Raw genomic sequence first — 26,728 nt, 5'->3', positions numbered from 1 at the left:
TAAACAATTTCTGTTTGTCAGTTATACCTTAGTAAAGCTGGAGGGTAAAAAGAAACCTGATGTCAGGGGTTTTCAAGTGTCGAACCTCTACTGTGTTCTCTGTGCCCCGTGTCATTTTTCCCATCTCTTCACAGATTCATCATATTCAGAGCCCCCAGATGTTCAGCAGCAGTTGAACCACTATCAGTCAGCTGCCCTGGCAAGGAACAACAGCCGTGTTAGCCCTGTGCCTCTTTCTGGGGCTGCTGCTGGCACTGAGCAGAAAACCGAAGCCGTGCTTCACTGCGAATTCTGTGAATTCTCCTCCGGCTACATCCAGAGCATCAGGCGCCACTACCGGGACAAGCATGGTGGGAAGAAGCTTTTCAAGTGCAAAGACTGCTCCTTTTACACAGGCTTTAAGTAAGTGATGTCATGAACAGCTGTGGAGAACAAGGTGGCTGCCCCTGCTCCACCCCTCACTGCAGGCCTCCCTTATACTTTCCTACTTGGAGCTTATGGGAAGCCCTGCCCATGTGATGATGTAGGGGTTGGGTCCAGGCTTCATGGAAGGGGGCTAGTTTCAGAAGACTGCTTTGGGATTTGGAAAGGGATGAAGAGCTATATCAGAACAAATGAGTTTTAAAATTGGAGCAAATGGGATCCAAGTAGTGTGAGATTGAAGCAAATGATTTCCTCCCAGGCTTGGAGTGGTGTTTCCCTTCAGAGAACTGTCTCCTCTCCTTTTTTTAAGCTTTGGGGGGGAAAAAAAAAGTATATTCTTTTTTTTCAAGAGAAAACATCTGGCAGTAGTGTCTTCCCTGCTCCCCTGGTAGAAAATTCTTTAATTCTTAAGATCATAGTATTGAAAGACACATAGAGAATCAATACCCCGGCACTTCCAAGACTATGCTTGAGCAATCTTAGAGCGATTGTTCCAGTCTAGAAAAAGAGAATCCATAGTCACCCTTGCTCCTGTGGGATGACAGAATTGATGGACTCAGTTAAAGAATGGAATGCTTCCTATGATGTAATCTAAACTTCTGCAGTTGAATCTCATCCTGTGAGATAGTGTTTAGGTTAGTGGTTACAGGTGTAGAGTGTGAAGCCTGACTGCCTGGGTAATTCTGGAAAAGTCGCTAAGATTCTCTCTTGTGTCCCTATTTTCTTATCTATAAAATAAAGATAATAATAGTACCTACATCATAGGGCTCCTATGAGTAATAAATGAACCAGTGTATCTTGAAGTACTTAGAATAGTGCCTGGCACAAAGCAAACACTAGTAAGTATCATAATATCATAGATAGAAAGCTATTATAATAATATAGCATTAGGTATAGATATAAAGCTATTATTTTCTGTTCCTATTGTAATCAGGATCTAACCCTTAGACTACTTCAATACATGCTTCACACAGAAAGGCTGTGGAAATTAGGCTTCACGTCCAAAGAAAAAGAAGAATTGGAAGAAGAAGTCTCTTTCCCACCAGCATTGTAGTAGCTGGGATTTGGTGGAACATGTATTCTATCTGTATTAATTTGCTCTAGTTACTTTTCAGATAAATACGTGTGCGATTTGGTACTGAGAGAAGGCTAGAGGACCCCAGAGGGCAAGAGCCAACAGACAGGCAGAGGCTTTCTCCAGAGAGCAGCACTCGGGTTCATAAGAAAGGGTCCCTGCTCATTAAAGTCTTGGCTTTATGATTTTAATGAGACATTTAAGGCTTTGCAAATTTTGAAGATTTGAAAAGGATGGAGGAAGAGGCAGCAGTACCATTCCACCTTTAAGCTGGTACAACAACACTTAGTTTACCTAATCGTCAATCATGATGATTGACTTCCTGGACAACTTGCCCTCCGCCCCTCCTTACCTGTGAGGAATTATGCAGGCAATTTCTAAGTCAACCTAGCTTTAAAATAGTCTCTCTTCTCCCAAGCATGATGAAAAACAGCTCCTTTTTTGGGATTTTGTTTTCATATTCTTAATAGACAATTTTTAATTTTTAAGAATAAGGTGTGCCAGGCACAGTGGCTCACGCCTGTAATCCCAGCACTTTGGGAGACCAAGGCGGGCGGATCACGAGGTCAGGAGATCGAGACCATCCTGGCTAACACAGTGAAACCCCGTCTCTACTAAAAATACAAAAAAATTAGCTGGGCATGGTGGTAAACGCCTGTAGACCCAGCTACTTGGGAGTCTGAGGCAGGAAAATGGCATGAACCCAGGAGGCGGAGCTTACAGTGAGCTGAGATTGTGCCACTGCACTCCAGCCTGGGCGACAGAGCGAGACTCCGTCTCAAAAAAAAAAAAAAAAAAAAAAAGGAATAAGGTGTTCGGGAATTTGTTTCTTTTCAAACTAGGCTCTGAACCCAGCCCAGGGCACAGTTTCCGGAAAGAAGTTACCACCATTTGACAGTGTTCAGATATCAGTTGAATGACCAAGTTTCTGGGTGGTCAACAAACATGAATAACAGATTTTTTTTTTTAGCCCCGCAAGCAGGAGAGCCGCACTTGGACATATATAACAGGTTTGCCAGCAGGAAATGTGAAAATGCAGTGATCCCTGGTTACACACATTACCTCTCTCCCCAATCTCTCTCCTAGATCTGCTTTTACTATGCATGTGGAAGCTGGGCACTCAGCGGTTCCCGAGGAGGGCCCCAAAGATCTTCGCTGTCCTCTCTGCCTCTATCACACCAAATACAAGCGCAACATGATTGACCACATCGTGCTGCACCGAGGTAACCTTTCTCACTTGGTTTTCTTGGATGCAGGGGGTGGGCAGGCAGCAGAGACGGCCTTCTAGGGATGCTGTCTCAGAGTGGCAGTAGCACCTGTGCCTTGTTCCTCACCTTATCTTCAGGCAAGAAACCATAGTGATAACCACAGTGACAGCCAACAGGGTAAAAACACCTTCCTGCTGGGTGTATTTCCTCCACCTGGAGGGAGGCAAAGGTGATGGATTCTGCAGTGAACATTTCTGTAGGGCTTCCCAGCATGGCGGATTTGTACATTCTGAAAATTCTGCCACCCACAGCCTTGCGTAGACTGCGTAGAAGGAATGAACAAGAAACAAAATGGGTGGGTGAAAGCAAATGTGAAATGTGAAGAGCTCTATGACTGTGAGAGATTCTTTCAAGAAGACCAAAATGATTTCCAAAGCAGAACGTGGAACTTCCCTTGAAATGGTTGGAGGGAGAGAGAATTCTTTAAGATAATGTATATTATGCATTCTAGTAATAGTCTCTATTATATATTCTAGTAATAATCAGAAAATCCATGGGCTTTGGATTTAAATTCTGGTTTTAGAGCCTACTGTGTTTAACCTCTCCATCCATTAAAAGAGATGATTGTACCTGTGAGATAATGGGTAAAGTGTCCAGTGGTTTTTCATAATGGATGCATAATGACTGTTCCATAAATGTTGGTTCCTGCTGATAAACAGTGATACTTCTTTTAAGTCCACTTCGGTCTTTCTTAGAGTTGCATTTACCCTTGGTCAATTAAAACATTGTTAAACAACAGGCTTCCTCTGCATTGGAAGGAAAAATGTGTTATGTAGAACCTGTTTTGTCCTGAAAAGATTCAAGCCACAGGTGGATAGAAAAAGATTAGTGGGGTGCTCATTGCCAGTCTTGATTGGTGTTTCTACTGATCTTTCCATCTACTTCATTCTTTCTCTCCATCCCTTCTTTTCATCCTCTTCCCTCCTATCTTTATTCCTTTGCTTCTGACCTTAGAAAGCCTTTCAATGTTTGTCACATAGACCTCAAAAGCAATGAGTGTCATCTGTTGTCTTGCTGAGATGTCACTCACTCTGAAATGCTGGGTATTTGGGAGCCATTTGCAACACACTTCACATTTTCCCTGAGCCATTGCCTTTGGCCAGTACATTTGTGACACACAAATGTCTGTGCAAACTCAGTGGAAGGCTGGACATTTAACACACACAGATTTCCCTCCTCCCCCTTGTACTCTAACGAGACATGAGATCGTTGCTGGCTAGGATGTCCACCTGCAAGCTGGGAGAAGCAGCATAGGAACATTTAGGCAGGAATTCTTGGCCCGAGTGGTCCCGCCTGGTGTTCCGCCTCAGTCACCTGGCTTCCGGTCCCCCAGCCCATGTGTTGTGGTGGCTCTGTGCCCTATCACAGCTTGGTAAGGGGCCATCAGCAGGGCTGCTGCCGAGCAAACAGACACGGTGAATCTTCACTTTCTGTGGTTGGTTCCTTTCTTTTCCCATATTGCTGCCTGGCAGGAACAGAGCTTTGATGCCTAACGAGCTCAATGACTTTCCCTCCCTGAGCTGAGAACACAAGAAGGGGGGAAGCAAAGAGAGATTAAACACTACGACCACAAATACTCCCATAATGTTCTACCCTCAACAAAGTGCCACTTACACCCACATTCACTTCATCTTCCAGCAACATTGTGAAGGATACGATTGCTCTATTCCCCTTGTATGCGTGTGAAACTTGAGATTGAGACAAACTATTTCTTTTATAATTTAATGTACTTATTTCCCATCTACTTCATTTCACAAAGGTTTTAAGAACCTTTGTCTGCAGAACTATAGGATTAAAAACAAATGAGGAAATTGGGGTAAATGCAAAATAAGAAGAAACTAATGGAAAGTTCACCTCTAAGTATGAAAAAGCTAGCTGAGATTTTGGATACCCAGTGGATACTGTGAGGTGCCATGCACTTGTTCACAGTGGGCTGCAGATTTGGCCCTGAGATTCCTTGCCTGCCATGGGAGAAAAGAAAACCACAGTAACAACCAGATTTCAAATGCTTGTTAGACTTTTTTGAAATGTTGTTCAGGAAATTTTCAGAAATTTGTCTGGCAGATTTTCCTGAAGGGGACAGTGTATAATGTAGTGTTTATTGTGCCCGCCATAAATACAATAGTAAGTTTTGCAGGGCCCGTGAGAGCTGGAATCACTCACCCACAGTCATCCAACTGGTAAGCAGTCAATCGCAGTCCTTTGATCCCATGTCTCATCACATTACCTGTCACTGGTTATTTGTGGTCTCTTCTGTTTACTTGTAAAGATCATTTTCAGAGTGCTTATCAAGGTCAGAAAACATCCATCTGAAATGAACATGAGCATTTGAGGATGAATAGTAATAATAACATTAACAATAATAACAACACTGGTTACTGTTGCCGGTTGCTTGCCTAGCAGGTACTGTACTAAGTGCTTTACAGTATGTCATTTTATAGAATTCTCACAAAACCCTGTGTGGTGGATGACTGTTGTCCCCCATGATGAGGAAATAAATAGATTCAGAAAGGCTTACAAGTTGACGAACATGAAATCTCTAATAAGTAATCCAGCTGGGATTTAAACTCAGGCTTGTCTGACCCACAGCTCTTGCCTTTACCCACCAGGCATCGCTCTCTCACGCTGAGAGAGGTAGTGTCACCCTATTGAGTGTTCTAGTAGCTGTGGCAGCTGGGTTCAAGGACAGAATTATCAGACGGGCTTGAGGTCACAGAGGAAGTCCATGGATCCACAGGCAGGACACAGCCGTGTCAACCATCTGTGTCCCAGCCTGGCTTTGGTGTCCATCTCTACTCAAAATGGCAGCTCAGTAGGAAGCTGACCTTAACAAGTTGAGAGACAGGGTTGGGTGTCTGCCTTGCAATTTTGTATTGGGGCTGATCTCAAAGTAACAAGATGTGGCTCCTTCTGCAACTTTCCTCTTCCTGCTCTATCCATGACATCCTTGGTCTCTCAGGTCCACAGTACAAGATCTTTCTGAGGTCTTAGTTAATTAAAGTATGTGGGATGAAAAGCAAGAAAACCAACTTCTGAACTGGCCCAGAGACAGAGCTACTGCTGGCAAAAATAGAGTTTCCATTGCTTTTTGTCTGTATAAATTGATATATTTAAGTAGGGAGAGAATCTCCTTCGCTCATGGGAAATCTGAATGTGAACTAATCAGTGATTTGTGTTGGCCACAGCAAAAGATAGTATGATGTTTACTCATGTGTTCAGCAAGCATTCATTATTTGCTTGTTACATAACACACTATGCTTGGTTCTTTGGGCAAAATGGGGAACATAAGATCCAGTACCCACTCTCCTCAGAGATGAGCATATGCATAGTATACACAAGACAGTGAGTGACGGGTACCTAGGAGGTTTATTTCTGTTTGTGGTAGAGAGGAGTGGCTTTCAAACTGATCTATGATAACATTTCAACAGGCAGAGAAGACTTAAGGCAGGGTGTATTAGTTTAAAAGGGCTATTGTAACAAGTGACCACCAACTGTGTGGATTAAAACAACAGAAATGTATTCTCTCACAGTTCTGGAAGCTAGAAATCTGAAATCAAGGTGTTGGCAGAGCTATGTTTCCTCTGAAGGCACAAGAGAAGGATCCTTCTTTGCCTTTTCCTAGCTTCTGATGGCTCCCGGGGTTCCTTGACACTACTTGGCTTATAGCTACATCATTCCCGTCTTTGTTTCCATGTTCATAGAGCCTTCTTCCCTATGTGTATCTCTTTGTACCCTCTTTTCTTCTTATAACAACACCAGTCATTGGATTTAGGGCCCACCCTAATCTAGTGTGGCCTTAACTGATTGCATTTGCAAAGAACCTGTGTACCAATAAAGTCTCATTTTGAGGTTCCAGGTAGACTTAAGTTTATGGGGGATACTTTTCAACCCACTACACGAGGGAAGAGACAATTTAATAAACTACTCAGATCAGTGGAAGCAACATATATTTGCAGAATGGTATTAGACATTTCCGGTGTCCTGAAGAGAATGGGAAGCATACCAGAGAAGTACGTTCTGGCCAAAGTACGAAGTGCTTGGATACTAATATAGAAGTTGGAACTTTAGTCAGGAGACAGATGGGAAGCCAGGACAAATTCTGATCAGGTTACTGATGAGACGCTTATTGAATACTAATTTAGCAAAGGTTGAAGCAAAGGATTGGTAGACCCATCTCATTCAGGAAATAGGAACTTAGGTCAGATCAATATTTGGTGAGATTGACCATGATGTGATGAGTTTAACTAGGGAAAAATTAAGCCCTGAACTTCTGTTTCAAGGATGAAGTCAGTGGTAGGACTTTTGATAGGTTTTCATTCGTGCAACAGATATTTATTGAACACCCACTATATGCCAGCATATTTTGTTTTTGGCTTTTTGAAGGAGATTTTAAAATTATTTTTATGTACAGAAAACTGAACAGTATACATTTAACCCAGTTTAGTGGCAAGTTTTTTAGCCTCTGCCTTTTACAGCTTGGCAGTACAAGCCACAGATTTTGGACCAAGGACCTTGCCTCCACGGTGATGTGGGATCTCATCATATCTGTCATTGTAATTGGTCCTGATGGCTTCCACCAGCTTAGCCAAAGTGCCTTTGTCTTCCAAGTTAACATGTGTGAAGGCAACAGTAGTGCAGATCTCCCTGTGGACTAGACACCCCAATTTGTCCATCCCCTTGAAATACAGTAGGGGACTCCCTTCTTAGGACTCAGGGCAAGCAGGAAGACAGCCAGCTCCATGGGATCCACATCATGTGCAGTCACCATTGGTTGAGCTTTCTTGTTCTCTACCGAGCTGGTAAGAGTATTAACTCCTGCTGGAAGGACAGGTGGCCTCTTTGTGGGGACATTCCCTTTGCTGGCAGCTTTCTTCTCAACCCAGGCCAACAGTCTTCTTCTCTTGTTTTGTCTCTAGCCAGCTTAAGCAGTTGAGAGCTGTTAGGGGTCCAAGTCATGGGTGAACTGGTTAATCACGGGAGTCATTTGGAGCTGCTTCTAGGGTAGCCCTTTACTACTATAGCCAGAAGTAGTGGGAACATTTGACAAAGGGACTAACGTCCCTTTGGGGCGGGGGGTCCTGTCTTATGCCAGCATTCTTAAGCTTTTTCTCAAACAGGGGATTCACCACCCTCTTGGCCTCCTGCTTTTTCATGACAGCAGGAGTCAAGGCCATCTTCTTCCCCTTGGCCTTTTTTTCTCTTGGCATCTTGGGCAGCTGGAGGAGACAGCTCTAGCATTGTTTCAAGCTGTAGGGATACAGCCATGAAGAGTCAGGCAAGGTTTCTGCACTGAAGGAATTTGAACTTGAATGAGAAGAGAGACAAAAAAACAGGTGAATAAATAGTTTTATGAGGGTATTCCTATTGAGTTGATCACCATTGAAAGCACAATGTTTCATGCATAGCTTTGCCCATATGTATGTATCTTGTACATCCATAGTGAGCCTTAAAAACTGGCCACAGATTTTAGGCATGAAACACAGTTTTGCTAAATACTTACATTGTAATTTTGGAACCATGAAATCACTGCTATGGGTCTTTAATTGGCATATTAACTTAAAGTTTCTGTTTCCTAATATGTAGACAAATGCTGAATCTGAACCTTGCAAGTGGGAGCCTTGGGAACGGAGGTAGTCTCCCCTAACTTGTCTGATCAGTGTCACTTTTCTTGAGAATAAAGTTTACAGTGAAATTGCCAATCTTTAATTTTATTCAGTGAAATTACATGTTTCCTTTCAACTTCCCCAAATACCTTTGCCTGATAGAATTGGAGGTACGATTTCCAGTTCCTTCTAGCTTGAGGATGGCAGCCTGGCTAACATCAAAACCTCATACTTCCTACCAGGAACTGTTTTGCTTGTGTTTATGTGTATCTGTTTATGGCTACATTTTGGGATGATTGATAATTTAAAAATAATGCTATTTTCTTCATAGTTTTCTCTAATACTCAGACTTTGTCACTTCTTCGCTTTGGTGCAATTTGCATGCAAAGCTTTGGTGGAGTAAAGAACTTCAAATCTCATTGCTTCGTGTAGACTTGGCATGTTCTGGGAAGGAAACCCACCTGTGTTGTGGTGTGCCTTTCAGGAAGGATTTTTACTAGATGAATCTGGGCTCTGCAGTGGTGTGGTTTCTCACCAATGCGAGCAGAAGTGAACCCTCTGTATTGCCACTGTGCAGAATTTTCCACTGACCTCCATGGAGGCTTGAAAGCATGCTATTCTCAGCTCTTGTTGCACCTTAGTACACATGTGCTTCAATGTGACATTACTCTCAGGCCCAGCCTCTTTGGTTTTATGTCCTGCTGTAGCACCAAGCATCTTTTGAGTAGGAGGAGATGAGAGACACAATCCATCTTGTAGTCGAACTGGTGAAGTCATAATATTTTTGCAGCCAGTGCTAGAAGCTGAGTCACAATGAGTGTGATTCAGGCCTTGAGTTTTCACCCAAGGTAATTTTGAGAGGTGTGAAGTCAAAAAGACCCACAGTTGTCACTGCCCCCATAGAAAAAACCCTAAGCACTGAGCTTCTGTAACCAAGGGAGAGCCCAGTCTATACCTGGAACCATTCCACTTTTTAACTTTTATGTCCTTCGTTTGCCTCAAGAATGAATGACCTCATTCAGAAAACACTGTCAGTCGTTTGCCCACCTTTTAAAGTCTGTCTTTTTTTATTTTTATCTTGGTCATGTTAACCATGTTTTTAGAAAGGGGAAAAAGCTAACTTTTTTCTAAAATTAATATCTTAGTAAAAACTCACATAATGAAGAGATTTGGTAGACTGGCAATGTCTTAGTTTGGAAATGGGAAGTTCTAGATTTCAGATTAAGTTAAGCAGGGATTTGACCCTTTCCTCAACTGTAGAAGGTGCTTGAAAGACATTCCGACATAAAGGGTTACCTTAGAAATCTGTAGCGTTTGCATTTTTTAAATATTATAAATGAAAAGCTTATAAGCACACACACACAGACTGGAGAGTTCTTATCAGGGGTGCAGGAGGAGGGCCCTGGCAGGGATCAGAAGACCTGTGTTCCTACGTCACAACTTTCTGCTGAACCAGAGGTGTAACTTTGAGGAAGTAGCTACATTGATTAGTTCTCAGTTTCCACATCAACAAACTGAAGAAAACAGAACTGACTTTGCAGGGTGTCATGCGAATAAAAAGTTAGAATGTCAAGAGCAGAACACCTAACGGTGCTTGAACCATTGTGAGCGCTGAATAGACTGCAGTGGCGTTCACATGAATAATTACTTGAACTTCAGAGTATGATTCTGACTGTTCATGACTTTGTGTAAAATTCACTTGGACACACATAGTGAAATTGGAAACTGCAAAGAAAACCAACCTAAGTGGTAGAGGAATTGAAAAGGAGACTCATAAAAAAAGTTTGAAAGAACTGATTATTAATTGTGGAGAAGTGAAGACTGGAGAGTCGCTGAATGACTATCTTTGAGGCGTGCGGGACATCATTATATGAAAAATGATACCCGGCTGTTCTTCATCACTGCAGAGGTCAACAGAACCAAGGCAGGCAGGACAGGGCAAAGCCAAAGAATGAGAGTAGAAGCAGTAGAGATGATAACATATAAATCAGGAACAAAAATGTAGAGAGAGCAAAGGGGATGCAGTCCCAAGGAAGATGCCAGTAAAGTTCGTGTCAACACTTCCCACGAACTCCTAAGGTCTAAAGGCATGTCCCCAGCATGGGGGCAGTTCCCCCAGTTCAGCCTGCATGCCCCATCTCTTGCTGTTGACACCAGCTTGTTCATGGGTTCTGTCCATGAGTGCCTTACCCAGCGTAGTTGCAGGTAATGCCTGGCACTTTGCTTAGAGCAGTGATTCTCAACTGAGGTCAGTTTTGCCTCCCCAGAGTGTGTTAGTCTGCAGCATTTTTGGTTGTCACAACTGGAGAAAAAGGGGTGCTTTTGACACCTAGTGGGTAGAGGCCACAGTTATTGCTAAACATCCTACAATGCACAGGCTGGTTCCCCACAACAAGGAATTATCCTGTCCCAAAATCTCAATAACGCTACTTTTTAGAAACCCTGGGTTACAGGAATAGAATATCCTAGCATGAGCTCCTTAAGATTTACTAGTTTATGCCAAAGCATTTTTTTTTCTCCGTTTACACCAAACCATACAACTGAATGGTTAGAGGACTTAAACAGTTGCTATTCTAAAAAAATGTGTGGATTACATTATAATCATGTGTTTCTTAGCTGTCTGCTATACTTGGGTTTAAAAATATTTATATTTCTAAGTAAGCAACTGATTCTTTGTATAGGGAAAATAACATGCATTAGAGCTCCAGGGAGTATGTTGCAGATACCACCTTCCACGCTTCCTCTGCCCAGCATTTCGCTGGCCGATTAATCGCTGCATTCAAGGACTCGCAAGGCAGTGACTGCCCTACAATCAGAGTGTTGTGGTTGAGACTAAGGCATGACATTGGGTGGGGAAGAAATTCCCTAGGGCCTGCACACTGGCCAACAACAAAGGGAGGACTCTGAAGAGTGAGTCGCATTGGCGCACAACGTACCAATGCCCTGGAAATGTTGCTATTCAGTGACTCTGGGAATAAATCGTGCTTTCTTGACTTAATAATACATTGCTGTTTCTAAATAATATAAGTATATGTTGTGTGCGTCCATTTGTAAACTTTCTGAGTCTTCTGAAATCCAGACACAGCATGAAAACACACGCTATATTTGATTCTTGCATAAATAGCACAGATTTTAATTTTATCCCAGTTATGGATATCTGGCGTGTGCGCTGATACTCTGGGCAGACTGGTGTGAAATTTAATTTGAGCAGTTAAACACAAGGGTGAGAGAGTGCAAAATAAACAAGCACACACATTTCCAGCCCTACAGCATTTGGTATGTTAACGGGAAAAGCACCCAAATCCTCTCTCTCTTTTATTTTTTCCCTCTGACAATCAGATTACAGACTGTCTAAAAAGACACAAATCCTCCATGTCTCCTGCGCAACCCCACCCCCCCCGCGATTGTTGCCTGCAGTCATTTCATTTGTGAGCTCTTCATAGTTGGAGTTGGAGTTTTAGTGAACGAAAGTGTACAGGTTTGCTTTCAGACTTAATATTAGATGAGAAATCACCTTAGTTTCAAAAGGAGGGAAGAGTCTCTTTGAGAATACCTTAGAAGGGGAAATGAGAATGGAATTGGAAATAGTGAGAAATAATAGATTTACAGTTAAGCAGACCTGGTTTCACATCTCTGCTTTGCCAAATGTCTATGACCTTTGGAGAGTTGCTTGAAGACTCTGTTACCCATGTGTACTTATTTGTAAAAATGAGAGTAACTCCAGGCTCCTGAAGTTGCTGATAGAAAGGTACCAGCACATGGGTGCCTGGTGAATGTCAGTTTCTTTCCCCTTTGAAAACATCTGTAAGTCCAGCCTCAGTTACACTTGCTGAGGAAGGAAGGCATGCTAATGGTTATTGTCAGTAATCGTTAATGTTGGTAAAAATTGCAGCTACTTCCATTCCTCCCCCTTGCCTTAATCACCTCCATTCAGGAATTAGCAAGCACCTACTAGCCCGCCCCACCTCTATTTGTAGGTCATTCTGGGTACTGAGTACACAAAGAAGCTTTTGGTCTTAAAAACAAAAAACACCCTCTCATTCCCGAGGAATATGTTGTTTGGGGGTTAGGGGAGGGGCAGTGTGCATGTATGTCAGTTCAAGGAACCGGATCCATGAGAAGCAGCAAGATTGGGTGAGTTTCTTCTTACATTCCAAAGAAAGAACATCTGCTTTGCCATCGGTAAAAATTCCCATCTTTCCATTCAATTTGTTTCCACAGAAGAGCGCGTCGTCCCCATTGAAGTTTGCCGGTCCAAACTGTCCAAATACTTGCAGGGAGTAGTTTTCCGCTGTGATAAGTGTACCTTCACCTGCTCCAGTGATGAGAGCCTCCAGCAACATATAGAAAAGCACAATGAACTGAAACCTTACAAATGCCAGCTCTGCTACTATGAGACCAAGCACACGGAGGAACTGGACAGCCACCTTCGGGATGAGCATAAGGTACTTACCAGGGCTTCCTGCTCCTGCCTCAGCACACTTGTGGGGAGGGGCCAGGGGGGATACGCCACTGCATTTGGTCACGCCCACTGTGTACCAGATGGAGATGTGAACTCAAAGAGCTTTCAAAGTGAGGTCTAGTGTCTTCTATTAGAAACATAAGGTCATTTTAAAAAATTGTGAAACACAGGTTGGGTGGGAGGGAAATCACCTGTCATTCTACCACACCAGTCCAAATGCTGAGCATTTCTGGTCTCTTTTCTAGACCAACTTTCATTTGTTTTATGTCACTGTGATTATACTGTACATAAAACGTTATACTTTGCATTTTTTAAAGCTTATTCTAAAAGAAGTATTTTGCTATGTTATTTGAAATGTTAATGCATTTTAAATCACAAGGTTTGGCAGTTTCTATAAAGGACCAGATAGTAAATATTTTAGGCTTTGCAGGCCTAAAATGTAGTCTCAGTGTTAATTAAGAAAGCAGCCATGCAGGCGTATCACTTGAGTCCAGGAGTTCAAGACCAGCCTGGGCAACATGGCAAAACCCCATCTCTACAAAAAATAAAAAACATTAGCCAGGTATGGTGGTGTGCACCTGTGGTCCCAACTACTTCGGAGGTTGAGGAGGGAAGTGGAGGTTGCAGTGACCTGAGATAGTGCCACTGCACTTGAGCGTGGGCGACAGAGGGAGACCCCGTCTGAAAAAAAAGAAAGAAAGAAAGCAGCCATAGACAATACATAAATGAGCCAATAAGGCTGTGTTCCAGTAAAAGTTTATTTCCAAAAATAGGCAACAGGCTGTGGGCCCACAGCTGCCAACCCCTATTCTGATAGAATTACCTCTGTGTTTCTCAATCATGTAGGTGGTTTCCATTATTTTGCTAACTACAAAGATTTGTCAAGGCATTACCCAGTATGTCTGAACATTTATAAGGATTGTAAAATGTATGTTTTGAGGGGAAGGAGACTCGAGAATGAATACATTAGTACAGGACATAAAATGGAGGATTTGTAAAAAAAATCCTCTTCCAGAGGTTTGCCGATCAGAGGGTAGAAATCACACAGGACAACTTCCTCACTCTGCGCAGGGCTCATCTGGCATCTCATGAACTGAGATGATCATTTCTGGTTTTATGTATTGCCCAGAGGGCTGGAGAAGCTATAATTAGTATTTGTTTAATGACAAGAGCCTATCAAAATGCTTTTTAATTAGCCAACAAGTCCAAAACATCTATTGAGTGTTTACTGAAGGCACAGGGAGAAGCACTTTTGATATTGTTTGCTTTTTCCTTGCTCCGTATCCTCATGAGTGGAAATATAGCCCTTCTTTTCTGGTCTTACAAACCCACGTTATAAAGAGTTTAGTCTGAATCATCTGCATCCACAGGTTAGAATTGTTCTGTGGGGTGTTGAGAGAGAAGGCTGAGCTTTGTCACCTGTCCACAATGGAACAGTTTAATGGTAACTTCTCTGCTTTGGAATACATTTATTTTCCAATATGTCTGCCTGAAAAAATGAAGCAAAGAGGAAAAGCCTGAATTACCTCACTTAAAATTTTTCATATCCTTTCTTATTCAAACTTCCTGGGCATTTCTTCCCCAACCTCAAGGGTAAATTACTCATCTTTTTCAAACCAAGCTTTCTATAATTATTCACATGTATCTTATTTACATAACTACCTCAGACCTTTTTATTACAGTGTTTAAGCCTCTAGGCTGATATTTTCAGACAGAACAAATCCGGAAGAAGATTATTCTCTAGTTGTTGCACAATAGCTTGTAAATCACTGGGGAAATCCAGAAAATGTTAGAAACCATAACAGACTTGGAACCAGAGGGTTCCTCAGCAGTGGGCGCAAGGCTGAGGCTATGAGGTACGGATCATGGAAATGAGTTGCTCAGGAACATACGGCCCAATTAAGAGCTTTTGAACCGAAAAGATCTGGATTTTAATCTTGTCTCCACCATTTGCTTCAGCAAGTTACTTAAATTTCTGGGTTTGTTTTCCAGTTTGTAAATGGGAATTGTTACACCTTTCTCAGAAGTTTTGTAAGATTAAATGAAGTCCTGTATTTCCCCCACTTTGAGACCCAATACATTCCTTAGAATATTTGTTAATTGAATTGTGTTCAAATATAATAATAGTTGTACCTATCATAATGGCAGCTGTGTTCCTGAAGACCTAAAACATATTTACAAAATCACTAATTATACTTTGCATCTTAGACACAGTCTTTTTAAAAAATTATTTTTCTATGGAGTATTGGCATACAAGTAGAATTTGGTTACATGAGTATGTTCTTTAGTGGTGATTGGTGAGATTTTGGTGCACCCATCACCCCCACAGTATACACTGCACACTATTTATAGTCTTTTATCCCTTGCCCCCTTCCACCTTTCCTCCCAAGTCCCCAAAGTTCATTGTATTATTCTTATGCATTTTTGTCCTGATAGTTTAGCTCCCACATATCAGTGAGGACATACAATGTTTGGTTTTCCATCCCTGAGTTACTTCACTTAGAATAATAGTCTACAATTTCATCCAGGTCGCTGCACATGCCGTTAATACAATCCTTTTTATGGCTGAGTAGTATTCCATCAGATAGGTAGATAGGTAGGTAGGTAGGTAGGTAGGTAGGTAGATAGATAGATAGATAGATAGATAGATATCACACTTTCTTTATCCACTCATTGACTGATGGGCATTTGGGTTGGTTCCATGATTTTGCAGTTGTGAGTTGTACTGCTATAAATATGCGTGTGCAAGTGTCTTTTTCGAATAATGACTTCTCCTCTGGGTAGATACCCAGTAGTGGAATTGCTGGATCAAACGGTAGTTCTACTTTTAGTTCTTCAAGGAATCTCCACACTGTTTTCCATAGTGGCTGTACTAGTTTATGCCCCACCAGCAGTGTAGAAGTGTTCCCTCTTCATTGCATCCATGCCAATATCTACTGTTTTTATTATTATTATTATTATTATTATGGCCATTTTTACAGAAGTAAGGTGGTATTGCATTGTGGATTCGATTTGCATTTCCCTGATCATTAGTGGTGTTGAACATTTTCATATGTCTGTTGGCCATTTGTATCTCTTCTTTTGAGAACTGTCTATTCATGTCCTTAGCCCAATTTTTCACGAGATTGTTTGTTTTTTTCTTACTGATTTGGTTTATTTCATTGTAGATTCTGATATTAGTCCTTTGTCAGTTGTATAGATTGTGAAGATTTTCTCCCACTCTCTGGGTTGTCTGTTTGCTCTGCTAACTATTCTTTGTGCCGTGCAAAAGATCTTTAATTAAGCCCCAACTATTTATCTTTGTATTTATTGCATTTGCTTTTGGGTTCTTGGTCATGAAGTCCTTGCCTAAGCCAGTGTCTAGAAGGGTTTTTCCAATGTTATCTTCTAGAATTTTTATAGTTTCAGGTCTTAGATTTAAGTCCTTAATCCATCTTGAGTTGAGTTTTATATAAGGTGAGAGATGAGGATCCAGTTTCAGTCTCCTACCTGTGGCTAGCCAGTTATCCCGGCACCATTTGAAAAGGGTGTCCTTTCCCCACTTCATGTTTTGTTTGCTTTGCCGAAGATCAATTGGCTATAAGTATTTGGGTGTATTCCTGGGTTCTCTGTTCTGTTCCATTGGTATATGTGCCTATTTTTATACCAGTACTATGCTGTTTTGGTGACTATGGCCTTATAGTACAGTTTGAAACCAGATAGTGTGATTGTAGTAGTCTGTTTTCACACTGCTGATAAAGACGTACCCGAGACTGGGCAATTTACAAAAGAAAGAGGTTTAATTGGACTTATAGTTCCAGGTGGCTGGGGAAGCCTCACAATCATGGCAGAAGGCAAGGAGGAGCAAGTCCCGTTTTACATGGATGGCGACAGGCAAAAAGAGGAGGAAGACACAAAAGCGGAAACCCCTGGTAAACCATTAGATCTCATGAGACTTATTCACTACCACGAGAACAGCATGGGGAAAACTGCCCCCGTGATTCAATTATCTCCCACCAGGCCCCTCCCACAACACATGGGAATTATGGGAGTACAATTCAAGATGAGATTTGGGTGGGGACACAGAGCTGAACCATATCAGTGATGTCTCCAGAGTTATTATTTTTGCTTAGTCTTGCTTTTGCTATGTGAGCTCTTTTTTGGTTCCATTTGAACTTTAGAATTGTTTTTTCTAATTCTGTGAAGAATGACGGTGGTATTTTGATGCAGATTGCATTGAATTTATAGATTGCTTTTGACAGTATGGTCATTTTCACGATGTTGATTCTACCTATCCATGAGCATGGGATATGTTTCCATTTGTGTCATCTATGATTTCTTTCAGCAGTGTTTTGTAGTTTTCCTTGTAGAAGTCTTTTGCCTCCTTTGTTAGGTATATTCCTAAGCTGTATATTTGCAGCTATTGTAAAAGGGGTTGAGTTCTTGATTTGATTCTCCACTGGTCACTGTTGATGTATAGAAGAACTACTGATTTGTGTACATTAATCTTGTATCTGGAAACTTTGCTGAATTCCTTTATCAGTTCTAGATTTCTGGAGGAGTCCTTAGGGTTTTTGAAGTAAATGATCATATCATCAGCAAACAACGACAGTTTGACTCCCTCTTTACCAATTTTGGATGACCTTTATTTCTTTCTCTTGTTTGATTGTTTTGGCAAGGACTTCCAGTACTATGTTGAAGAGGACTGGTGAGAGTGGGCATCCTTGTCTTGTTCCAGTTCTCAGAGGGAGAGCTTTCAACTTTTCCCCATTCAGTATTATGTTGGCTGTGGGTTTGTCATAGATGGCTTTTATTTCTTTAAAGTATGTCCCTTGTATGCCGATATTGCTGAGAGTTTTAATCATAAAGCAATGCTGGATATTATCGAATGCTTTTTCTGCATCTATTGAGATGATCATGTGATTTTTTGTTTTTAATTCTGTTTATGTGGTGTATCACATTTATTGACTCATGTATGTTAAACCATCCCTGCATCCCTGGTATGAAACCCACTTGATCATGGTGGATTATGTTTTTGATATGTCATTGAATTTGGTTAGCTAGTATTTTGTTAAGGATTTTAGTGTCTGTGTTCATGAGGGGCATCAGTCTGTAGTTTTCTTTTTTGATTATGTCCTTTGCTGATTTTGGTATTAAGGTGACACTGGCTTCCCAGAATGAATTAGGGAGGGTTCCCTCTTTCTCTGTCTTGTGGGATAGTGTCAAAAGGAATGGTACCAATTCTTTGAGTACCAATTCTGGTAGAATTCTGCTGTGAATCCATCTGGTCCTGGACTGTTTTTCTTGGTAATTTTTAAATTACCATTTCCATCTCTCTACTTGTTATTGGTCTGTTCAGGGTGTCTAATTCTTACTGATTTAGGCTAGAAGGGTTGTATTTTTCCAGGAATTTATCCATCTCTGCTAGGTTTTCTAGTTTATGTGTGTAAAGGTGTTCATAGTAGCCTTCAGTGATCTTTTGTATTTCTGTGGTGTCAGTTGTAATATCTGCCATTTCATTTCTTAATGAGGTTATTTGGATTTTCTCTCTTCTTTTCTTGGTTAATCTTGCTAATGGTCTATCAATTTTATTTACCTTTTCAAAGAACCAGCTTTTGTTTCATTTGTCTTTTGTATTGTTTTTTGTTTGCTTGTTTCAGTTTCATTTAGTTCTGCTCTAATCTTGGTAATTTCCTTTCTTCTGCTGGGTTCGGGTTTGGTTTGTTCTTATTTCTTTAGTTCCTGAGGTGTGACCTTAGAATGTCAGTTTGTGCTCTTTCAGTCTTTTAGATGTAGGTGTTTAGGGCTATGAACTTTCTTCTTAACACTGCCTGTGCTGTATCCTAGAGGTTTTGATAGGTTATACCATTATTATCATTTAGTTTGAGGAATTTTTTAATTTTCATTTTGATTTCATTTTTGACCCAGTGCTCATTCAGGAGCAGGTTATTTAATTTCTGTGTATTTGCATAGTTTTGAAGGTTCCTTTTTGGAGTTGATTTCTGGTTTTATTCCACTCTGGTCTGAGAGACTGCTTGATACAATTTCAATTTTCTTAATTTATTGAGGCTCGTTCTATGGCCCGTCATAGTCTACCTTGGAGAAAGTTCCCTGCACTGTTGAATAGAAGTGTATTCTGTGGTTGTTGGATGGAATGTTCTGTGTATATCTGTTAAGTTCATTTTTTCCAAGGTATAGTTTAAATCCATTGTTTTTTTGTTGACTTTCTGTCTTGATGACCTGTCTAGTGCTGTCAGTGGAGTTTTGAAGTCTCCCACTATTATTGTGTTGCTGTCTGTCTCATTTCTTAGACACAGTCTTTAATGTAATATTTTCACTATGTCATATTATGTTCTTTAATTTTTTTCTCTTCCTCATGGTTGACCAGCTTATTAAGTCCAATGAGCACCTAATTGAGGCTAAAGAATTGCGACTTTCAGCATGCCTAATGATTCTCATGTTTGTCTCAATTGTTAGGTTTATGAGACTCATTACTGAGATAGCAATACTTTTTTTTCTCATTTTCTAATCTTTTTTCCCTACATGATGGGTACAAAATGCAATTTGAATTTTTGAAATAATTCTCCAAGCACTATTTTGTATATAAAGATGGCAGTGCTATTGAAACTGAATTTTTGGCTGACAGCCAGTGGAATTACATGCTGGCTAAAAATGGTCATTTGTTAGGGGGAAAGATATACAAACACCTGATTTCAGGGTTCATGAGAGAGGAATGGGGTGTCAGTGTACAATGTACTAAACAGAATTATGCTGACAATTCAAATATAAAAGTCAAGGACCATAAGGCTAAAACAAGAAATTAAAGGCATGAGAATTGGAAAGGAAGAAACACAACTTTTTATTTATAGACAATGTGATTTTTATAGATAGAAAATCCGCAGAATCTACAAGAAAAAAAAAAAAGCTACTAGAACGTGAATGAGCTTAGCAAGGTTGCAAGATATAAAATTAATATACAAAAATCAATTATGTTTCTGTATACTAGTAAGGGACAACCTGAAAATGAAATTTTAAGAAGATCAGTTTCATGTACACTAACATCAAAAAGAACAAAAGTCTTAAGAATACATTTAACATGAGAACTATACACTGAAAACTATAGTGCTGCTGAGAGGAATTTATAAAACTAAATTAATGCAATATATACCATGTTTATTAATTGGGAGACTCAATATTGGTCATTCTTTTCGTACTGATACACAGATTCAACATAATCTCTATCAAAATCCCAGTAGGCTTTTTGGGGGTGAAAGTGACAAACTGGCCCTAAGATTTATATGGAAATGCAAATGACCTAGAATAGCCTAGTGTGGAGAAATGACAAAATCAGAGGATTCACTCATCTTGATTTCAAAACTCACTATAAATTGACATAAGATAGATGCATAGATCAGTAGTGCAGAAGCAAAAGTTAAGAAATAAACTCTCATATATGTGATCAGTTGATTTTCATAAAAGGTGTTAAGGTAATAGGGAAAGGATTATTTATTTTTTAATGGTGCTGAAACAATTGGATTTGTGTATGCAAATTATGTCCCTGGACCTTTACAGCACTCTCTACTCAAAAAATAATAATAATCAAAATGAACCATAAGCTTAAATGTGTGACTAAAACTATAAAACTTTTAGAAGAATAGTAGATTATATCATCTTGGGTTAGGGAAAAAAAATTTATATATGATGCAAAAGTTACGGACAACTGAAAGAAAAAAAGAAGACACCATTAAGAAAATGAAAAGGCAGGCAACAGACTAGAAGCAAATATTTGCAAAGTAATTACCTAACGAAGGGCTCTAACCAAAATATTTAAAGAAATCTTACAACTCAACCATAAGAAGATAAGCCACTCAGTTAAAAATGAGCACAAGATTTGAATAGACACCTTACCAAAGAAGATAGATATACAAATGGCAAATAAGCACATGAAAAGATGTTCAACTTGATTCACCACTTGGGAAATATAAATTAAAACAATAATAAGATTCTACTCCCCAACCACTAGCTAGCATGGCTAAAATTAAGAAGGCTGATAGTATCAAAAGTGTTGGCAAGGATGTGGACAAACTGGAATCTCATACATTGCTGATTGGAATGTAAAATAGCATAGCCACTTTGGAGCAGTTTGGCATTTGTTTATAAACGTACACTTGCCGTCTGACCTATCAATCGTACCTTCACATAAAGTGGATAAATAGATAAAATGTGGCGTATCCATGCAATGGAGTACTACTCAGCAATGAAAAAGAATGAGCTACTGATACATTTAACAGCATTGAGGAATCCAAAAAATGTTATGTGGATAGAAGCTAGACACAAAAGACTACGTATTTTATAATTCTTTTTTTGTGAAATTTCTAGAAAAGGCAACATGATAGAGACAGGAAGCAGCTAAGAAGTTACTTGGGCCTGGAAGATGGGAGCAGGGATTGATTACAAAGGATATGAAGGAGCTTCTCAGAGTGATGAGAGTGTTCTTAAACTGGATTGTGGTGAGGGTTGCACAAATATATAAATTTACTAAAAATCATTGTTTACTTATAATAGATACATTTTATAGTAGGTAAATTATACCTCAATATCTAAAACGGATGCAAGTTTCCCATAACCCAACACACAGTAGGTCCTCAATAAATGCTAATTTCCTGTAGTCTTTTTATGATGTTCATCCTGAGAACAGCTATGTCAACAAGATACTCAGGATCTGGATTAATGTGGAATAGACTTAGCAATTGGTTCCAAATAGGGATTCACTTTTTTTCCCAGTAAAACAGTGCAGTGCTCATTATATTCTTCTACAAATAGCATTAGGTGATTTGTGTGGTAGGGAGAATCTATGGAATAAACTATAAGACACGTAGAATGTACTTTCAGTTAAAGGATTTCATTAAAAAGAACTGAACATTCAAAAGTAGACTTCTGAATTCTGCCTGCAAAGGTTGTAAACCTCAGGAACATCTATAAAGATGTCAGACTATTATCATTCACAGACTGGACAGAATCCTGGTACCAGCAAGAAAGGTCCTTAAAGTCAAATATACCATTCCTTCTAAGAAACAAAATCTCCAGTGCACTCGATTTAGGCTGCATGTTTATCCTCAGAAGCCAGAGTACAAAAGGGATAACCATCAGAACTCTCATTTTATAGGTGATAAACACAATCTTTCCTCCTAGATCTTTATCTTTGTTACTAGTGAGCAAGGCATCACTTCTAATCTCTTAGGATCTAAAGTAAACAGTGCAGGTTATTTGAAATTTTATTTTTTTATCCTTTGACTCCCTGTCTGTTTTTAATCTCAGTGGGTCCTCTAGAAGGTTGGCTAGTGTAGGCTCTCCCTCCACCCCTCTCCCCTTTACTTCCCTCTCCCTTCCTTCACTCCCTGCATTCTCTGTCCCCCAACATTCTCCCCTCCAACACATATAGTGAATTATTTATCAGTATTGCCCTTTATTAGCAATAATGTTGAAAGATGAAGACAACGTTTTATCTTTTTTGAGTCAGGATCTTGCTCTGTTGCCCAGGCTGAGGTGCAGTGGCGCAATCATAGCTCACTGCAGCTTCAAACTCCCAGGCTCAAGCAGTCCTCCCACCTTGACCTCCCAAAGTGCAGGAATTGCAGGTGTGAGCCACTGTGCCCAGCCTAAGACAACATCTTTAGGAACCTTAAAGTCATGAAGAAAAACAAACCTTGCATTTCTCACATTTAAAAAATACACATAGTTTTTTTTAAAGAAAGTTTATATGCAATACCTTGTTAGTGTTCTTTATGATTCTGAAGTCTCTTTGCTAGTTTAAGGAACATAAAATATATTATCTCTAACTTGTTCTGCTCATAAAATTGTCATGTTCAGTATATTAAATTTAGAAGGATAGTCTATTCAGGCAATACACATTCACTAATTGAATTTACTTTGAAATGTTTTTAATTTTTTATATAAATGGAGCCTCAGGCAGTTGAACTCTTTAAGAAACTCATATCTTACTTTTTGCCAGTTTGAGGGAAACAGCAAAACATTAAGCTCAGAAGGAATCATCAACATTTTAGTTATTCTAATAAAATTGCTCAGTTTTTTGGACTAGTGAAATCCACAGTGGCCAAAAAAGTCACATAGGACATTTGTTTCCAGAAAAGGAAATGAGAAGTAAATGAAGAATCTTTCTCCAAAGATTCTTCCCAAATAAATCATAAGACGAATTTTTCCCAAATTATAAAACACACCTTTGGCCACATTTTTTTTTTGATTGCTTTTTATTTCTGAACTAAATGCTAGCAGCTTTAGCTTTATCAACTACAATGATTTCTGCAAGCTGAAGCCTTCTCTAGAAGACTGTGCCATTTCATTTCTGCTTTCCCTCATGTAGTTCTGTTTCTTTATTTGTTAACCGTGGCTCTGTCTCTTCCGTGTGTTGTAGAAGACAGAGAAACCAGAATTAGATGAGCAAGAGGTGTGACCATTTTTCAGAGGGGTGTGTCCAGCAAAACCTTAAACAGTATTTCTCAAATAGGCGTTTGAAGATGTTCTTTACCTTACCTTTGAAACCATCCACTAAACTCCCCAGTCAAAAGTCTTCGTCCCAGCTTCTAAGCTTCCATAGAACTTTTCTTCTCCTTTCTTAAGGCAGATTTATTTATCTCACCTTTCTTTCAAAATCTAACCTAGTGCCCAGCATACAGTAAAGCCTCAGGAGTTGTTTGTTAAATAAATGTTAAGTATCCTGTTGAAATAAGCAAAATGTGGCAGCATCCATTAGCATCTTTTCCCTCTGCATTTTGGGTCCAGGAGATTGACAACTGCTCAACTGGCCAGCCACAAAGCTCTGAGCCTTTCTTAGTGATGTCTTTCACCTAGCTTCCTTGAGTACTTGTGTCTGAATTTATGCTGAGTTTCTCCAAATAAGTGGTTTTGTCTGGACTTTTGCTAAGTTAGGTATGATGGTAATATATTTTCTGATTGTGACACAGTGATTGCAAAAGAAAGTAGATATCTTCCTTGACTTCTGTGCTCTATATCCTTCTGGGTACTCTATCAGCCTTTGTTTTTAATATTCGTAGGCTTTTATTTTGAAAGAAATTCTGAAAGGATGCTACTGTTCTATCCCATCACATTTTGCAATATCACGTTATTGTTAATACTTTTTCTTTCTCCTTCCTGTGTTCAGCCAGTATAGCCATGGTAGTTTTGACATACTTTGTGAGTAATTTTGCATTTCGGCAGATGATTTGCATTATAATGGGAAAAGCTTGAACTGTGTCATCTGGAGATCTGAGTCCTAACTAATCCTGGCTTTATCACTTTCCTGTTTTGTGCTCTTCACCTACAAATATAGAAGGCAACACATTTACTACACAATGGTCATAAGGGATAAGTGATACATGTGAAAACTACAGGGGTATTTTTAGCACATAATCGATCTTTGGTAAGTATTGAAACAAAATCATTTAGAAAGTGTCCACTCATTTTCTCATTAACAAGCAACTTTATTTCATGGGATGCAAATCTTACGGCAATATTTTATTTTATTATTATACTTTAAGTTCTAGGGTACATGTGCACAACATGCAGGTTTGTTACATATGTATAAATGTGCCATGTTGGTGTGCTGCACCCATTAACTTGTCATTTACATTAGGTATATCTCCTAATGCTATCCCTCCCCGCTCCCCCCAACCCCACAACAGACTCTGGTGTGTGCTGTTCTCCATCCTGTGTCCAAATGTTCTCATTGTTCAATTCCCACCTATGAGTGAGAACATGCGGTGTTTGGTTTTCTGTCCTTGCAATAGTTTGCTCAGAATGGTTTCCAGCTTCATCCATGTCCCTACCAAGGACATGAACTCATCCTTTTTTATGACTGCATAGTATTCCATGGTATATATGTGCCACATTTTCTTAATCCAGTCTATCATTGATAGACATTTGGGTTGGTTCCAAGTCTTTGTTACTGTGAATAGTGCCACAATAAACATACATGTGCGTGTGTCTTTATAGCAGCATGATTTGTAATCCTTCGGGTATATACCCAGTAATGGGATGGCTGGGTCAAATGGTATTTCTAGTTCTAGATCCTTGAGGAATCACCACACTGTCTTCTATAATGGTTGAACTAGTTTACAGTCCCACCAACGGTGTAAAAGTGTTCCTATTTCTCCACATCCTCTCCAGCACCTGTTGTTTCCTGGCTTTTTAATGATCACCATTCTAACTGGTGTGAGATGGTATCTCATTGTGGTTCTGATTTGCATTTCTCTGATGGCGAGTGATGATGAGCATTTTTTCATGTGTCTGTTGGCTGCATAAATGTCTTCTTTTGAGAAGTGTCTGTTCATATCCTTTGCCCACTTTTTGATGGAGTTGTTTGATTTTTTCTTGTAAATTTAAGTTCTTTGTAGATTCTGGATATTAGCCCTTTGTCAGGTGGGTAGATTGTAAAAATTTTCTCCCATTCTGTAGGTTGATCTTATGGCAATATTATGAAGTGTTTATACTTTATGATCTTTCATGGGTTTTCATGTTACTGGTAAATTCAGATAGCATTTATTGTGTGTCAAGTGGATGACTCTGCACTGAGCCTATAAAGCTAAATAACAAATGGTTGCTACCCTGGAAGAGTTTATAAGCAACTAGGTGAGACAAGTTTAAACAGAGAAGCACAATTCAGCATGTTACTTGCTTGATAAGAGGTAGTTTTAAAATTGGAGAGGAGCACAGTGCACAACAAATACAGTTTCATGGCTCAGGTTCCATAGAACTTTAATACTGCCTGACTGGTTTGTTTGGCTGAATATCTTTTCTTTCTCCACCCGCCCCCCCCCCCCCCCCGCCCAGCTTTATTGAGGTATAATTGATAAATGAAATTGTATAGATGTAAGGTGTACAATGTGATGGTTTGATATATGTGAAGAAAAGGGGAACCCTTGTGCACTGTTGATAGGGAGGTAAATTGGGAGAGCCATTAGAGAAAACAGCATGAAAGCTCCTCAGAAAAGTAAAGATAGAAGTACCATATGATACAGTGATCTCACTTCTGGATATTTAACTAAAGGAAACAAAATCAGTGTCTCAAATAGCTACTGCACTTCCATGTTCCCTGCAACAGCATTCACAATAGAATAGCCAAGACATGGAGGCAGCCTAACGATCCATTGATGGATGCATTCTTTAAAAAGTGGTACATAAATACACGATAGCATATTATTCAGCCATGGGAAACAAGGACACGCAACCATTTGGGACAGTATGGACAAACTTTGAATATCCTTCCTTGAAGCTTTTACAAGAACTCTAATTGAGGTATTCTTATCTGAGAAAGCAAGATTTTTTTACCTGCACTTTTGACCATCTTGCTGTAAGAAATCATAGAGACAATACTTTGCTGAATCTTTCTCCAACTGTTTTCTTTCCCTCATTCCCATTCTGATTTTTGAGGACAGGCAAAGAAGACCTGTCTGTTGAGTAGACCACTTAGTAAGTCAGGGGTTGGGAAACTATGGTGCAAGGACCGAATCTGGCCCACCTCCTTTTTCATATGGTCCACCCTCTAAGGATGGTCTTGATATGTTTTAATGATTGAAAAAGTATCAAAAAAACTGTAATGTGAAATAGGAAATTCAGATTTCATTTTCCCTAAACAAAGCTTTATTGGAAGACAGCCATGCTCATCCATTGACTTACTGTTTATGGTTGCTTCTGAGCTACAACAGCAGTTGAATAGTTGTAACAAAGACTATAGGGTCCAGAAAGCCTAAAATATTTACTTATCTGGCCCTTTACACAAAAAGTGTACCAGCCTGTGTTATAAGTCATTCAAAATCTTCGCAGCACTGTGCATTCTTTTTAACATCCACATGCAGTATTAGGTAATATGAGCATCCTGGCTGGGTGCCTCTGTTTGAAGGTA

The 26,728-nt window shown here is 39.8% G+C and overlaps 1 protein-coding gene across 2 annotated transcripts in view; it reads left to right on the top strand.

Annotated features, from left to right (window-relative positions):
* ZNF462 (zinc finger protein 462) overlaps positions 1 to 26,728 on the top strand; it is a 151,856-nt gene that overhangs the window by 109,342 nt on the left and 15,786 nt on the right. For both annotated transcript variants that reach the window (XM_025360577.1, XM_025360576.1), the window contains exons 8-10: positions 135 to 402; positions 2,585 to 2,721; positions 12,591 to 12,814. In XM_025360577.1, coding sequence (XP_025216362.1) covers positions 135 to 402; positions 2,585 to 2,721; positions 12,591 to 12,814 — 629 coding nt within the window. The remainder of the gene's footprint in view (positions 1 to 134; positions 403 to 2,584; positions 2,722 to 12,590; positions 12,815 to 26,728) is intronic.

This window comes from Theropithecus gelada, chromosome 15 (assembly GCF_003255815.1).
Source record: "Theropithecus gelada isolate Dixy chromosome 15, Tgel_1.0, whole genome shotgun sequence".
NCBI classification, from domain to species: domain Eukaryota; kingdom Metazoa; phylum Chordata; class Mammalia; order Primates; family Cercopithecidae; genus Theropithecus; species Theropithecus gelada.
Note: the sequence above shows the minus strand (reverse complement) of the source record. Positions and strands in the feature narration are given on the sequence as shown.